Here is a 17,220-nt window from a genome sequence, read left to right as displayed (position 1 = left end):
AAACCCTTCATTAAAAGAAGTTTTATTTTAAAAAATTATAAAAAGCAATTTCTTCCAATCAGAGACAATGTTTTAATTTCATACATAACAAGAAGTTTTGGTGGAGTGTTCTGTAGGGTGACCAATCATTCCAGTTTGCCTGGGATTTCCCAGTTAAAACACTGAAAGTTCCATATCCTAGGATCCCTCAATTCTGGGCTAAATGGGATGGTTGGTCATCCTAATGTCCTGTCATTACTAAAGGTTTTCCATAGCTTACAGTTCTTTTATTTGCCTTTAGAAAAATTCCAGTGAAGTGTTAATGTCTTTTCATCTGAAAAACACCTGCATGTTCTTCTCATTGGTATTTAGTTCTTAACCATTTGTGGAGCAGATAAATATTTACGGAGTTTTGGTCACGGCAGATATTTAATAAATTTGTTGTTGTTGTTGTTATGTACCGTCGAGTCAGACCTAACTCATAGCGACCACTCCTTGGGTTTCCAAGGCAAATAAATACATGAAAAAATGCCTAAAATCATTAGTTGTCAGGGAAGTGCAAATGATATGTACAAGATAATACTCACACCCACCAGAATGGCTAAAATTAAAAAATTGACACTAAAAGTTGACGAGGATAGAGAGTAAAAAACTCCCATGTATCGTTGGTTGTTATGTTGTTATGTGCCGTTGAGTCGCACCTGACTCATAGCGACCCCTCCTTGGGTTTCTGAGGCAGTATCACTACAGAAGTAGATTGCCGCATCTTCCTTAATAAATGCATACTAATATTTTTTTACATTACCCATGGAGACAATACCGAAACCAAACTCCCTGCCATCAAGTTGATTTGACTCATATAGACCCCCTCCCTGGGTTTCCAACGCAGTATCTTTATGGAAGTAGATTGCCCCATCTTCCTTCCTAATTACCTATGAAGATTTTTTTTTTTTTTGCACCAGGGAAGTATAACTTGTCTAGCCATTTACAAGGACCTTATCCTGTTGTTGTTTACAGATGACTGTACTTATACCCAGTAATCACCATAGCTAAGAATGCAGTAACACAGGCAATTCCTTTAAGGGCAAGTCATTTAAAAAACAATGTATGTGGGTCATCACTTGGCCAATTTTGGGTCAGAGAGAAGTTGTTATACTGGTTTGCCTTAAATAGCATGATAAACTAACCTGAATCTAAGATAGCTTACAAAATATGAATGGAATTAATGTTGCTGAGATTCTGTTTATGAGAGTTTATGCATGAATAGGAGATCCAGAACTACAATTCAGAAGCACATATGACACTGCCTATGATATAGACCAAAAAAGAAGTCATGAAACCATGGAAAAAGTTCCTAAGAAAAAAGAAGCAAATCCATTTTCTTCCCCAGAAAATGAGAATGACACAGATTCTATATAAATCAAAACCCAAACCCAAACCCACTGCCATTAAGCAAATCCTGACTCACAGTGACCCTGTAGGACAGAATAGAACTACCCCATAGAGTTTCCAAGTTTGTAAATCTTTATGGAAGCAGACTGCCTCATTTTTCTCCCAGAGAGTTGCTGGTGGGTTCGAACTGTCGATCTTCTGAATGCCTTAACCACTGTACCACCAGAACTCCTTAGTATATATAGAGGAACAATTAAAATAAAACCAGATGCAGTGGGCCATTGGTTTTCCACAAGGTAGAAGGTGATGTTATTGAACTTTCTTAGTTCTCAGTTTTTGAGCACTTAAGTACATTCCCGGTACCATGTCAAGTGCTACAAATATGTTATTTCATTTCATCTTTACAAATAATCCTATGAAAATAGGAATTGTAATCTTCCAAATGAAGCTCGGAGAGGTTCAGTAATTTCCTCAAGGTTACACAAAGCAACTGGAAGGGCAGAGACAAATTCAGGTCTGTTTCCTCCAAAGTCTAAGCAGTCAACCACTCTCTTATGTTGCTTCTCAACACTGTAACACCATAAACTCTGATGAAATTCTATCTCTAGCCCTAACTTCTCTTAACTTTCAGTCTTGTACAGTAGTCTATGCGACCGCCTACTCAACATCTCCTCCTGGATGTCTAATAAGCATCTCAACGTCAACATCCTTCACCCAGTTATTCAAGCTCCAAATTTAGGAGGTATCCTTGATTTCTCTTTCTACAGACCCAACATACAAAATCCAAAAAGCCAAACCCACTGCCATTGAGTCAATTCTAACTTATAGCAATTCCCACTGGGTTTCCAAGGCTTTAAATCTTTGTGGAAGTATATTGCCTCATCTTCCTCAAGCAGAACAGCTGATGGTTTTGAACTGCCAATCTTCTGGTTAGCATCAAAATGCCTCAATCACTAAGCCACCCAGAGCTCCTTACCCAACATATAAGCCATCAGCAAATCTGTTGGCTGTGCATTCAGATTACATCTGAATCTGACCACTTTTCATGGTCTCCATTGCCACAACCCCAGTCCAAGCCCATTATCATTATTCACTTGGACTATGATAGCCTCATAAGTGGCCTCTGCTTTCAAAGATCATTTTCCACCAAGAAGCTATAATTACCTTTTTAAAAACACAGATCACTTTACTCTTCTGCTTAAAATTCTTCAATACTTTCCTTTGCAATAATGTAAACTTATGATAGTGTATAAGGCACTGTTGGTCTGCTACCTTTGTTTGCCTTCTCTGACTTTATCCCTTTACACTCTCTTCTTTGCTCAACATGTTTCAGTTACATTGGTCCTGATGATTTCAGAGTTCTGTGACACATGAGTCATCTGCTTTGAGAGGATTGGAAAGGGCAGGGTTGGAAGTTTGATGAAACTGCAAAAATTTGAAAGAGCTGCCTAGAGTAGCAGAATAATTTGGAAAAATTTAAAAGCATTGCTAGGCAGTGTTGGGCACTCAGTTGTACTCGGTGATTGGAATTTTATTAAGAGAATGTATATGGTTATACAAATTTCCCCAGTAGTGATCAGCTGCTCTGGTACCAAATGGTAATATATGTGGGCAGTAGAGTTCATTCAGGGTAGGAGTAAATTCAAACAACAGATTGAGAGAAGTTTAGGATACTGACAAATGTAACTGATCTTTTTCCCATAGGTATGTAACAAATAGAACAGGGTGGAGAGAAGGGTTGCTAGGGTCCATAGTTGCCCAAGTTGTAGCAACAACCAAGGACTATTGAATAGAAACAGAATCTAAGGGCCAAGACCTACCATCACTGATGTTAAATGCTTTAACTGGCAAATTCTGAGATTAGGTATTCTAAGAAAACGCTGATTACAAAATGGACAGGTTAGCAGAGGCTTATTTACATTATAAAGAAATATTTTCACCTTTCAAAATCAATTTCCAAGTTCAACCATGTAAGTTGAACAGTAAGGTTTATCAATAAATTACGGATCCAGATTTTAAAAGATTTCTAATCTGGCCAACCCTTCAAGCTATTTCATAAAGGAGCTTTCTTATACCTCTTCTCGGTTAAGAATCTCTCTCTGGTTTTCCTTTGCCATTTACAAGATTTAAAAAAGTCCGCTCTTAGAAAGCCTACACACGCTCTCATTGACCTGTCCCCAAACCTTCCTGATATTTTACCATTTACTCTCCTTGCACTTTAACCTCTCCAATCTATTAACTAGGAGCTCTGGTAGCATAGTGCCTAAGGCACTTGACTGCTAATCCTCCGAAGGAAGTTTGGGCAATCCTACTATCCGTAGTGATACTGCCTCGGAAACCCAAGGAGGGGTCGCTAGGAGCCGGGGCCACTCAATGGCAAATAACAACATCTATTAACTACTTTACACGTGCTGTGCTTTTGCTTCTGTTGTCTTCTCAGGCTAGATACTCTCTCTGCCCTCTCTGTCGGAGAACTCCTAGTGACCCACCAACATTCAGAAAGAATAGCAACTTCCAGTAAGTGTCAAGCACTTCCTGTTACATATGGCCCTGGTAGATAATACTATTATCACTCATACTGTTTTGTATTATAACGTATTTTTATGTATTACGTAATACATATTATGCAATTTAAAGGATTTTTTATGATTCATCTTTTAGGTTACCCAGTGCCTAAAACAGGGCAAGTGTTTTGTGTTCTTGGTCAAGTCCCTTTCCCTTAGATTTCTCAGGCATAAAATGGGTACCGTGGCCCAGGAAGATAAGCTATTACATACCTAAAGCCCCTGCACAATGTTTAACTAAAGAAAGCCATTACCAATGACATTATTTAGGGCCTTCAATAGGTGTTCTTCAAGTTGAATTCAGGAAACGCCTCTTTAAAATGACGTCACTATAGGAGACTTTACAACCACCGCATGTCTGTACAAGTGTGCAGGATCAAAAGAACGAAAATGAAGTTCACCTCTGCCCAGTTTAGAAGTGCCGCGTAAAACTGATATACATTCAGCAGCCCAGGCAACAGGAATTTTAACTCAACAGCCGGAGGCCTTCCCGGAATTACCCTGCGGGAGGGGTGGGAAGGCCGTCTTACCAACGGGATTGCGTGTGGGGCTGAAACCTATGGCCTGTGGCAAAAACACCTCCTGGGCGGTCCAGGGGCCTCTCGGTGACGAGGAAACCTTAGCCTCCTTACGCAAAAAGTCGACTGGTCTCAGATGGTCCCAGAGACTGTTCGCGTACAGAACCGAAGACTGAAAAGGCAACTCCCGTACCGACACGCTCCTAAACCCAAGCAGGCAGGGTATGGGGTCTCCTCGGGCTCCACGCAGGGGCGGTGGGGCGGAGCGCGGTGACGTAAGGGGAGTGACGCGCTACGCAGCGCGACGCCGTGACGCACGCCCCTTTGTTGGCTCAGTAGCGGTAGCAGCGGCCGTGGAGGTGGCGCTGGGGACTGTTTTCTCTCGGAGGCCGGAGCGAAGCCGCGTCTGACTGAGGCGGGCAGCGAGAGGCCCCCCTCGCTCCCTCCTTCTTCCGCGCCCTCCCCGCCGCCACCAGCCGCCAACCGCCAACCGCCGCGCCCGGGGAGGAGCCGCGGGCCGCGGGGCCGGAGCCAGGCCTGCGTCCGGACATCAGCCGCAGCCGGAGTGAGAGCCGGGGCCTCGGCGTCCCCGCCCTCTCCCCTCCTCAGGGCCAGCGTCCGCCGGGCCCCTGCGCATCGCGCCATGGACTCGGACGAGGGCTACAACTACGAGTTCGACGAGGACGAGGAGTGCAGTGAAGAGGACAGCGGCGCCGAGGAGGAGGAGGATGAGGATGAAGACGAGCCGGACGATGATAACCTGGATCTGGGCGAGGTGGAGCTGGTGGAGCCCGGGCTGGGCGTCGGCGGGGAACGGGACGGACTGCTGTGCGGGGAGACGGGCGGCGGCGGCGGCAGCGCTTTGGGGCCGGGCGGCGGCGGCGGTGGTGGCGGCGGCGGGCCGGGGCACGAGCAGGAGGAGGATTACCGCTACGAGGTGCTCACGGCCGAACAGATTCTGCAACACATGGTCGAATGTATCCGAGAGGTCAACGAGGTCATCCAGGTAAGGGGAGCCGCCGCGCCAGCTTGATCGGGCCAAAGCGGGGAGCGTATTCAGGCGGCCCGCGCGGCCCCAAGGGGCAGGCCTGGGCCTGGTGCGCAGCCCCAACCCCGGTGCCTTCCCGGCCTTGCCTCCTCCGCTTTATTTTGCCCGGGATGGAGGGTATCGGAAGCCCACGTTCGCGGGTTACCGGAGAGCCGGGTGTAGGCAGGTGTTCTTGGGCGGTGCTTTCCTGGTCGTGCTATGGCGGAGGCCTCCGGCCGCTTAAGCCTTCTCTTGAGGGCAGGAATTGCCCGACCCAGGTCCCGGTGTCCTTCCACTGGTCGGAAGAGCGCCTACAGGGGCGGGGCGGAGGAGGAGGGTGTATGGAGGAGTCAGGAAGAATTGAGCCTCTTAGAGGGTTACCCTCTCACAGCACTTTTGGAATGGGTTAGGGTAGGCCTAAGTAAGCAGCTTGGTGTACGGTTGCCCCAAGTGGGCACTAGTTAATAAAGAAATGGATCTCCTTGGCAATCTTAAGTGCCTGCTTAAAGGTGGGGGAAGGGAACTGTTTCTCGGAAGAGGTGCTGATGGGCCGCCTTTGCGGATGATGAGGCGTTTGCTTACATTTTTTTATGTCTCTCCTGTTTGTTTGGGGCCTAATTGCTAGTTTTCCCAGTTGTAGCATATGATTTGCTTGAAGGTGTTGGGACAGTTACTGCAGATTGCATAGCCAGCGCTGCAGTTAAAAAAAAAAACCAAACAATAGAACGCAGTGTTATTGTCTAATATTGGACAACACTCTGTTGTGAATTAGAACACAGCGGCCAGTACTCTGCTTCTGGACTCATTTCTCTGGTAATTTCTGTTTTGCAGTCATTAAGTTAGGCTTGGTTAAAGTTGATAACCACATCTCATTTAACCTTGTGGTTCAGATTTTACATATTTTAAGCTGTAGGAAATCTGAAGTTTCAACTTATTTGGAAAAAGTAGTTGTGATGAGGGATCCAGAGTAAGGTTTAAGGTTGAAAGATAAAGAATGGACTCTTGATTGATTGAAGCTTTTAGAAAGCAGTGTTAAGTGTAACGAAACTACAAGCGTGAACAGCAAGTTACTGACTTCTTGCTTGTCAGTCATTACCCTTTTTTTTAAAGTTGGTTATATTGACTCTGAAATTAGCAGTATGTTAGTTATTTCTTCAATTTCCATAATTAACAGATTTTATAGTAATGTGTCAAAGTGTTTTCTTTTGAAAATTGAACCATCATCTGAAGACGGTGCTTTGAATAATAGTAAAACAAAACAGAACAAAAATTGATACCTAGTGTTGTCACCAAACACTGCTATCTTAAAAACTTTTGTATGGATAACACAGTCTAAGAAGGAAATCGAAGAGTTGCAGAGGATAAGCTTTATTGCTCTTTTTCTGATCCTAAAAGTATGACAGTTGAGCTCTCAGGCCAGTACCTTGAGACTTTTTGTTATTGTTGAGGGAATTTAATTTAAAATTTGTGGTAAAACCTTGAATATTCATTTTTCTACTATACTATAAAATCTGACATCTTTGAACTTATTACTTAACTTACTGGCATTTTGGTTAGCTTGTTAAAAAATTCTTATTTATTTTTAGTCTGTTTTCATATAGCTAAATCTCATCCAACTTTCTCAGCTCTTAGGTGTGTCCTGTCACTGAGACCAGACTTTACAGGTTCTAATGTGGCTTCTGGAACAGAAATGTAGCTAGCTAATACGTATGATATCATTCTTTCTTTGTTAGTTTATGGGAGAGACTAAATGGTGATAAAAAGAACTACAAAAAAATAATTAAAAGCTAGGGATTTTTTTTTTTAGTTGTCCTACTTTTACCATGTTTCCATGCCTGATTGTTTTTTTCTTTCTTTCTGGTCATCTTCATTTTAAAGATACTCTCAAATAAAATTACTAAACACATAAGTAAACCTTGTTTAAAGGTTTATTTTCTCGGTAAAATAAAGGATAGAATGTATCCCAGACCATCTTTTCTCTAAATAGTATCCTCACTAAGTCTGTGCTAGCCTTTGGTTATGTTTTAGGTTGCTAAAAGTTATGTAAGTAATATATGCACCTTGTAAGAAAAACAGGTGAAGCAAGGGGGGAAAAAAAAAGGCAAAGTAATCCTGCCACCTAGAACAATAAGCCAAAATATGAACAGTGGTTCTCTCTCCAGATCTCTGGATAAACTGTATAATTTTCTTTAGTAATAGTGGCATCATATTTTTTGTTTTTACTAAAAAAGGAAAAACAAAAAGAGAAGGAATCCCTGAACAACTTTCTGTCACTAAGTAACTGTTTCTCAAATGATAATGTGATTGCAGATCTGAACTATTTTATTTAATCTTTTTTTTTTAATTTTCTAATTTCATATTTTTATAGAAATTCTTGGAAATATTTTCATAGATAAATCTTTGCTTTATTTCCTTAGGATAAGTTGAATTGTTGAGTCAAAATCAAAACCAAACTTGCCCTAGAGTCATTTCTGACTCAGTGACCTTTTAGGACAGAGTAGAACAGCCCCATATGGTTTCCAAGGCTGTAAAGTAGACTGCCACATCTCTCTTCCGTGGAGCTCTTGGGTTCAAGCCAACAACCTGTTGTTTAGCAGCCAAGTGCTTAACTACTGCACTAGCAGGGTTCCTATACTACTCTCATTCAACCTCCCTGCTACCGAGTCAATTCTGACTCATAGCAACCCCATTGGGTTTCCAAGGCTATAAATCTTTATGGCATCTTTCTTCTGTGGAGTGGCTGGTGGGTTCAAACCACTGACCTTTTGGTTAGCAACTAAATGCCTTAACCACTACACCACTAGAGTGCCTTCCTATGCTACTAGTATATCCTGCTTTTTCCCACTAATTTGTGCTTGATTCGCATAAAATGGTCATTTTTTACATTTGTTTTTCTTTTTTGAATTGTGGAGGTCAAACTTTAAACATGTTTATTGGGTATTGGGTGTTTGTTTTTGTGAATCGTCATTTACCTTTTGCTGATTTTCCTCCCTATTTGGAATATTAAAAAAAAAAAAAAGACCTCTTTATTTTCAGAGGTTTTAAATATCAGTTTGAATATTTCATTTTAAATAGCTAATGCATAATGTGACAACAGATTTTAAGTTTATCAAATCAAAATCATTAAATTTTTACTTAGTTCACATTAGTTTGTTAATTTCAAAAATTTAAAATTTTCTGCTCCCCAACTCAGTATAAAATCTAATGTTATTAGTGAATGTGAAACACATTTGCAGAAGAAAAAGTTCAAAATATAAAACTGTTGTTTGGAGTCACTAGACTGGAGGATTTAGGACCATAATCTTGAGACATCAAGGACAGTTGGTATCACACAGTGCATAAAGGCAATGTTCTACATCTTACTTTGGTGAATAGTGACTGAAGTCTTCAAAGCTTGCAAGTGGGCCATCTAAGATACAAATATTTGTCTCTCCCTATCTGGAACAAAGAAGAGCAAAGAAGATCAAAGTCTCAAGGAAATAATTAGTCCAAACGACTAATGAATCTCACAAACCACAGCCTCTACTGAGCTAGATGGTACCTGGCTACGACTGTTGACTGCTTTCATTGGGATCACAATAGAAGGTTTTGGACAGAGTGGGAGAAAAATGTGGACCAAAATTCAAACTCCTAAAAAAAAAGACAAGACTTACTAGTGTGATAGAGGGTTGTAGTATTAATCTCTGAGGCTGTGGTCCTTAGACACCTTTCAAACTTGGAAGTGAACCCACTCCCAGAGATCACTTTCAACCAAATAATAAACAGGCCTATGAAGTGAACGTTAACACCCATGAAGAACGTGCTGCTTAGAACAATCAACCATACGAGACCTGAAAGACAGCATTTGCCCAAAAACAAAGATCAGAAGTCAGGAAAGGGCAGGAAAGATGAGCATTTGAAAATGAGAAACCAGGAGAGGAAGTGGGAAGAGTGCTGTTACATTGAGGGAATTGCAACTAATGTCCTGAAACAACATATGTAAAACTGTTGAATGGAGAACAAATTTGTTTGTAAGCTTTGGCTTAAACCACAATTTTTTTTTAAAGTTAAAAAGAAAAAGATTGCAAAGTTCACTCAGCAAACAACAGGTAATACTGGTTATTGGTAGACATCTATATGAGCTCTGGTGGCATAGTGCCTAAGTTATTTGACTGCTAACCAGAAGGATGGTGGTTCAAACTCACCAGCCACTCCTCGGAAGGAAGATTGGGCAATCTGCTTCTGTAGTGATACCGCCTCGGAAACCGAAGGAGGGATCACTGTGAGTCGGATCTGACTCAATGGCAGTGAGTTTGGTTTTGGTTATAGGTTAGTTCTGGTTCTGATGAAAAAGTCATCATTTTTTCTTTTAGAAAAGTTTTCTGGCCTTCTGTAACTCCCTGGTTATAGTTTTTTAAATTTGGCCTCGTCGTCTTAAAATCTTCTATAGCTACTTATCTTACCTTTTGAGCTTTTCAGAGATCAAGAATTTTAATCTGTATCAATGATAGAGAAGTACTTAAACTTCTTAACTTGCCAAACTATATTAACTAAAATTGCTGATATTAAAAAGTCAATATCTAATGTAGTTTTCTAAATAGCTAGAGAAGTCATTAAACTAATACTGCAGTTAAATAGTTAGCACCTGTTTTGTATTTCTACAGTCATATCCAGGAAATGTTTATTGTGTGTGTGCATTCTGTATATGTCAGATACTGTGGTAAGCAGAGGGCTTGTACTTGCCTAAAGAGCACATTGTGATGGGGAACATAGACAACTTTGGGCTGTGCTCCCAGTGATTCTTAACATATTAAGTCATTCTAGGGTAGAGCCTGAGCATCTATACATTTTTAGCTGCTTCAGTGATAGTTTTTAACTACTGGTATAGTGATAGCTTATCCACTATCATGATTTGGACTCAAGGAGAATGGATACAGTGAGACAGGCAGTAACACTTAGGAATACCACATTTTAAGGATATGCTGAGAAAGGAGTACGGGGCTATTTGATGAGAGTAGTCAGGACGTATAAGAGGTAGATGAGTATCTTGCTTTTTTTTTTTGTAGGATTTGGTATGCTAAGTGATTTGGCAACCACTTGACTGCTGACCAGAAGGTTGGTGATTCAAACCCACCAGCCACTCCTCTGAGGGAAGGTTGGGCAATCTACTTCCATAGTGATACTGCCTGGGAAACCCACGGAGGGGTTGCTATGAGTCGGGGCCGACTTGACAGCACACAACAACAACAACAATGCCAAAGATGAAGAAACTGAAGATTTTTACCAGCTTCTGCTGTCTGAAATTGATCAAACATGCTATCAGGATGCATTGATAATTACTGGTAATTGGATGGGAAAGTTGGGAACAAAGGATTGTTGTTGTTATGTGCCATGGAGTCGAACCCAATTAGTAGTAGGAAAATATGGCCTCAGTGATAGAAATAACACTGCAGAGTACATAATAGAATTTTGCAAGACCAACTATATATTCATTGGAAATACCTTTTTTCAGCAACAAAAATGGTGAGGATACACATGGCCCTCACCAGGAGGCATTCATAGGAATCAGATCGACTGTGTGTGTGGAAAGAGATGATGGAGAAACTCAGTATCATCAGTCAGAGCATGTTTAGGGCCTGACTGTGGAAAAAATTACCAGTTGCTCATAAGCAAGTTCAGGTGGAAGTGGAATATAATTAAAACAAATCCATGAGAGCCACACTCTGAAATCTTTTGTTCAAGTCTTTTACTTTATCATTTCTTCCATTCTTGCTTTAGCTACTCTGTGGTGAAAAGCCAGAGTCTCTTCTGACATCCATTTTGGTCTCCTTTTTCTTTCTTGTATTTTTAATGACCTTTTGCTTTCTTCATTTGTGATGTCTTTGATGTCATCTCACAACTTCAACCACTGATGCCAAAGAGGATGATTTTTTATTAACTTCTGCAGCCTGAAATTGATCAAACATGCCATCAAGATGCATTGGTAATTACTGGTGATTGGAACGGGAACGTTAGAAACAAGGAAGAGTCAATAGTTGGAAAATACAGCCTTGGTGATAGAAATGCTAGAGAGTGCATAGTAAAATTTTGCAGTGGTCTTCAGTCATTAGTGTTCAAGGTGTCAGATGTATTCTTGAGATGATCTCTAAATTCAGATGAGATATACTCAGGGTTGTACTTTGGCTGTCATGGACTTGTTTTAATTATCTTCTGCTTCCACTTGAACTTGCATTTGAGCATTTGAAGGTTTGTGAGATGAAGTCTCACCATCCTTGCCTCTAAGGAGCATTCTAGCTGTACATCTTCCAAGACAGATTTATTTGTTCTGGCAGTCCATGATATATCCAGTATTCTTCCCGACACCATTAATTCAAAGGCATCCAATTATTCAGTCTTCTTTCTTGTTTATCCTGGTTTGGCATGCATATGAGATGATTGCAAACACTATGGCTTGAGTCACACACACCTTAGTCCTCAAAGCGACCATCTTTGCTTTTTAACACTTATCTTTCAGAGCACATTTGCTCAATGCAGTATGTCTTTTGATTTCCTGACTGCTGCTTTCATGGGCAGTGATTGTGGATCTAAGTAGAATAAAATCCTTGACCACTTTGCTTTTTTCTCTGTTTATCATGATACTGCTTACTGGTTCATTAGTGAGGATTTTTGTTAGTGTTGAGATGTAATCCATACTGAAGGCTGTAGTCTTTGAACTTCATCATTAAGTGCTTCGAGTCCTCTTGGCTTTCAGTATAACGTAAGTTGTTAATGACTCTTCTTCCAATCCTGATGCCATGTTCTTCTTCGTATAGTCCAGCTTCTCAGATAATCTGCTCAGCATACAGATAGAATAGTTCTAGTGAAATGATAAAACCGTGATGCACACTTTTAGTGATTTTAAGCCATACAGTATTCCCTTGTTAAGTGTGAACGACTGCCTTGGTTTAGGTACAGTCCTTATGACCACAATTAAGTGTTCTGGAATTCTCGTTCTTTGCAATGTTACCCATAATTTCTTAAGATTCATGCAGTCGAAGCCTTTCCGTAGTCAGTAAGACACAGGTAAACATTTCAGGAGGTAGCGTATGATTATAACTGATGGTATCAAAGGAAGTCCCAAGATGTACTGAAGGAATTGGTGAAAAATGACTCCAGGAATTGACCAGATAGCAATTGAGGATGTTTCAACAAATGGATGCAATGCTAGAAAAACTCACTTGTTAATGCCAAGAAATTTGGAAGACAGATACTTGGCCAGCCAACTGGAAGAGATCCATGAATGTGCCCATTCTAAAGAAAGGTGATACAAGAGAATGCGGAAATTATTGAACCATATCATTTTTAAGTAAATTAAAATTTTGCTGAATACAAAAATGGTGGAAGCAGTACATCAACAAGGAACTGGCAGAAATTCAAGCCAGATTCTGAAGAGGACATGGAATGAAAGATATTATCGGTGATGTTATGTGGTTCTAGGCTGAAAGCAGAGAATACCAGAAAGGAGGAGGAATAGAAACCCAGAGACACAGGGAGGAAATGGGAGGATGAGTGATGTTTCATGAGGGGATTGTACCACAAACAAAATGTGCATGAATGTTGAATGAAAATGGATGTTCTCTGTAAACTTTCACCCAGAGCACAATTAAAAAAAAAAAAAAAAGATTTGAATTGCTTATGGCAGTAGTTCTATGAATCAGAACTCTGAGGGTGGGATCAAGCACTCTGTTTTAACAAGGCCTCCAGGTGATGTTGATGCAAGCCAAAGTTTGAGACCACTGATCTAGTTGAAATTTAACAGCAGTGTTCCTGTGTTATAATTAGTGATATGTTACTACAGAGGTGGGTTAAGGTAACTCACCTACCTGATGGAAGGTAAGTTGTTTGAGAAACTAATAAAATTTTCAAGAGCCTGAGCAATGGTATACTAAGCTAAGCACGGGACTGGAAGGTATTTGTTGTTGTAACTGCTATCTGTAGATGAGGTGGCCTTTACTCAGTTGTTTTCAGACTTTCAAATCAAACTAGTGACATCTCTCTAGATTAGGGCACTTGGGTTTTTTCCACTCCTATGGGATTTTTTGTTTTTGGAAAAAGAATTGAGGAAATACTTTTCTTATTTATTAATACTGTGGAAAGGATTTAGGGTTTTGGATATTGTAAATGCATGCACCTCCTTAACATTCACTGCCACTGAGTCAATTCCAACTCATAATGACCCTTTAGGGCAGAGTAGAACTGCTCCATTAGGGTTTCCAAGGCTGTAAATCTTTAAAGAAGCAGACTGTTTCATCCTTCTCCTGTGGAGCAGCTGATGAGTTCAAACTGCTGGCCTTTTGGTTAGCAACCGAATATTTTAACCATGCACCACGAGAGCTCTTTAAAAGAAAGGGTTGCGTTGACCAGGAATCAACCCTGGTTCACTGCTTGGAAGGCATCTGTGCTTAACCACTGTACCACCAGTACCTCTAAATTTTCCCTGACTGGGAATGAAACCCAGGCCTTGGCAGTGAAAGTGCCAAATCCTAGCCACTAGACCACCAGGAATGGAATATGAGAAGACTATTCCTAAGAAGTTTATGATCTTTTTGAATTAAGATGTTCAGGCTGATTAGATCAGTAAGTAGTTCAATCAAGTGCTAAGTGACTAGGAATAGCATTCATGGGAGTGAGATCTGTGGGTGTTGATAGGAAGATAGCTAGGATTTGGATGTATAGCCAAAAGGGATAGGCAGTCATTCTGAGAAACTGAAGGACGTAACAATGAGGAGGATATCTGTAATGGTGAGTGATAATGTAGAGGTTTGATATTATGAAGAAAGGCAAACAGATGATCAGATTAAATTCTTTTCCTTTAGATTTGATGTATGGTCATTATATGTATTGGTGAACTTTTGCCCTGTGTTACCCCAAAACTCAGTGAGTTTAAAAACAAACAAAACAAAAAAAACCAAACCATACATTTATTATCTTACTGTTCCATGCGTCAGGAGTCTTGGTACATCTTAATTAGGTACCTCTGACCCAGGATCTCTTTTAAGTCTGCAATCCAGGTGTCATTTGGGGCTGTAGTCTCAAGTGTTCACTGGCAAAGGATCCTCTTCCAAGCTCACTAATGTGGCTGTTGGCAGGTCTCAGGTTTTCATTGGCTGGTTTTTGGCCTGAGACATAATTTCCTTGCCATGTAGGCCACTCTATAAGGCTCTGTCAACAGAGTAGCTTGTTTCCCCCAGAGGGAGGAATCTGAGAGAAACCCCGAGGGGAAGCCACAGTCCTTTTATACCTTAATTTCAGAAGTGATAGCCTATCACTTTGCCATATTGTCTTTGTTAGAAGTGAGTCATTAAATCTGTCACACTTGAGGATTATGTAAGAGTGAACATCAGGAAGTGGAAATCATACACAGGAATGTGAAAATCAGATTATGGTGGGGCCATTTGAAAGGCTGCCTACTACATTATGGAAGCTCTGGTGGCGTAGTGCCTAAGGCATTTGACTGCTATCCAGAAGGCTGGCGGTTCAAACTCAACAGCCACTCCTCAGTAGGAAGAATGGGCAGTCTACTTCTGTAATAACACTGCCTTCGAAACCCAACAAGGGGTCACTGTGAGTTGGATCTGACTCTATGGCAGTGAGTTTTCTTTTTTACTACATTCTATCTGACTCAATTCAATAGGTGAATGGCAGTTACTATATAATGCTTATTTATCTGGTTAACTTCTTGAGAGACTGATGGGAAAGTGCATAGTAGTTTAGATTTTTGATGAACCATAAATTACTTGTATTTGTTTGCATACCTTTATTACACCTTAAGCATTCTTACTTATTTTTCAACGGCAAGATTAAAATAGTTTTCAGTCTCTTAGGATTGACAGGAATTTGAGATTCTTTAGTAACCTGATGTTTTTTCCTTCCTTTTTAAAACCCTAGCTGCATATTAGAATCACCTGGGGATTTTTGTTTACTTTTTATTTTGAGATAATTTTAGATTCACATACAGTTGTAAAAAATAATGCAGAGTGATACCATGTGCCCCTTACTGATTGTCCTAAAATGGTGACATCTGCAAAACTATAGCACAGTATCACAGCTGGGTATAGATGTTGATGTAATCTATTGATGTTGTTCACATTGCTTTCTTGGAATTTTTAGAAAATGCTGGTGCCCAGGCCGATGCAAGATCAAGTAAATGGTTCCGTGGGGGTATGGACCAAGCATTGTCATTAAATAATAACCTTCCTTGGACAACTTCAATGCAGCCAGTGTTAAGAGTCCCTGCTCTTGTCCATTGTCTTCTATTTAAGAAAGGGATCACTTCTATAACATTCTGGCCTCTGGTTGACTACAAATAAATGACACTGGGTATTTCGTGATGTATTTTTGTTGTTGTTTGATCCTTTTGATTATTTTTTAAAAAATGGAATTAAACTCTGCCTCTATATTAACCTTTAACCGTGTTTCTTTGTTTTAACATGGCTTCATTTTGGAAGCCTGAAGGATAATCCCACCTCCCTTTCTTTGATCACTCCTTTTATAATATTTAACCTGGGTCTTTAATTATGCATGTTGCCTACATCTACATTTTCCAGTTAATCACTATCTTTCTTATAATAAATATAGTATCACCAGTCATAACTTAGCTAAGGCCTTGACAGTATATATACAGCTCATCTCTTGATCTTGACATAATGTTGCTATTCAACTTTATAAATAGCTTAATTATTCTCATTAAGTGATGAGATAAACAGAAGAATAAGAATTTATTTGGGCTGGCATTTGATGATCACTGGGTGAAAGAATGATCTATAATGAGAAGCTTTTTCTAACCTAGGAGCTCTGTTGCAAAGTGGTTAAAGCATTCAGCTGCTAACCAGAAGGTCAGTGGTTTGAACCCATCAGCCACTCTGGGGGAGAAAAATGAAGCAGTCTGCTTCTATAAAGATTTACAGCTTTGGAAATCCTGCAGGGCAGTTCTACTCTGTCCTAAAGGGTCGCTATGAGTTGGTATTGACTCCATGGCAATTTTTTTCTTTTTTTTTTTTTTTTAGCAGGGGGAGGGCGTATGTGTGAGAGAGAGAATGAGCTATCATCAGAAGCTTACTCTAACCAGGGGTGACAGGATTCTTTAGGGACCATGGAGATAGTAGTGGCAATCTTCACATTATTTTCATTATTTGAAAGAAACGAACTAAAAAGAAAAAAAAAAAAATGCGCCAGGTAAGTAAAATGTGGCTCAGTGTTAGAGTGCAATTTGAAAAGGAACAATATATTTTATAGAAACAATAGTCTTACAATCATATACGATTTCATTTTTTTCTAAATTTTTTATGGATATAAGTAAAGAATAAAGCTTTCAGATGGAATCATAAGAAATTGTCATTTTTGTAGGTTGAAAATGGTTAAATATTGGCAGTTATATATGGTTCAGTCTAATAAAAGTTTCTATTAAATATACACTTAATAGATTTTTGAAATCCTAAAGATACTGTGAGGGTCCTAATAGTATTTCACTGAACCTGAGGGACTCCCTTGATTGGAGACAGCTATTTGATCATTGATAGGTGTTCAATCTAAGTTAATCTCAAATGCCTTAATTACTGATATATTTACAGCGCTTGGTAAGTAGATACCCAATTAAATGTTTGAATTAAATTGAATGGTAGTTCAGTATCTCAGAAGGCAGTGGTTAAGATTCTTACTGGGCTTTTGCTCTGGCAAATTTATCTATTTAGCCGTACTCTTTTTTCTTTTTTTTTTTTTTTTA

At 40.1% G+C, this 17,220-nt stretch overlaps 1 protein-coding gene across 1 annotated transcript in view; it reads left to right on the top strand.

Moving 5' to 3' along the window:
* Positions 1-5,096: 5,096 nt before the first annotated feature.
* The window catches only part of ARIH1 (ariadne RBR E3 ubiquitin protein ligase 1), a 130,390-nt gene continuing 118,266 nt past the window's right edge, over positions 5,097-17,220 (top strand). The window contains exon 1 of the mRNA XM_007956932.2: positions 5,097-5,459. Coding sequence (XP_007955123.1) covers positions 5,097-5,459 — 363 coding nt within the window. The remainder of the gene's footprint in view (positions 5,460-17,220) is intronic.

This window comes from Orycteropus afer, unplaced genomic scaffold, assembly GCF_000298275.1.
Source record: "Orycteropus afer afer isolate SDZICR_OR568_19922 unplaced genomic scaffold, OryAfe1.0 scaffold00015, whole genome shotgun sequence".
Lineage (NCBI taxonomy): Eukaryota > Metazoa > Chordata > Mammalia > Tubulidentata > Orycteropodidae > Orycteropus > Orycteropus afer.
This window is presented reverse-complemented; position numbering and strand designations above follow the sequence as displayed.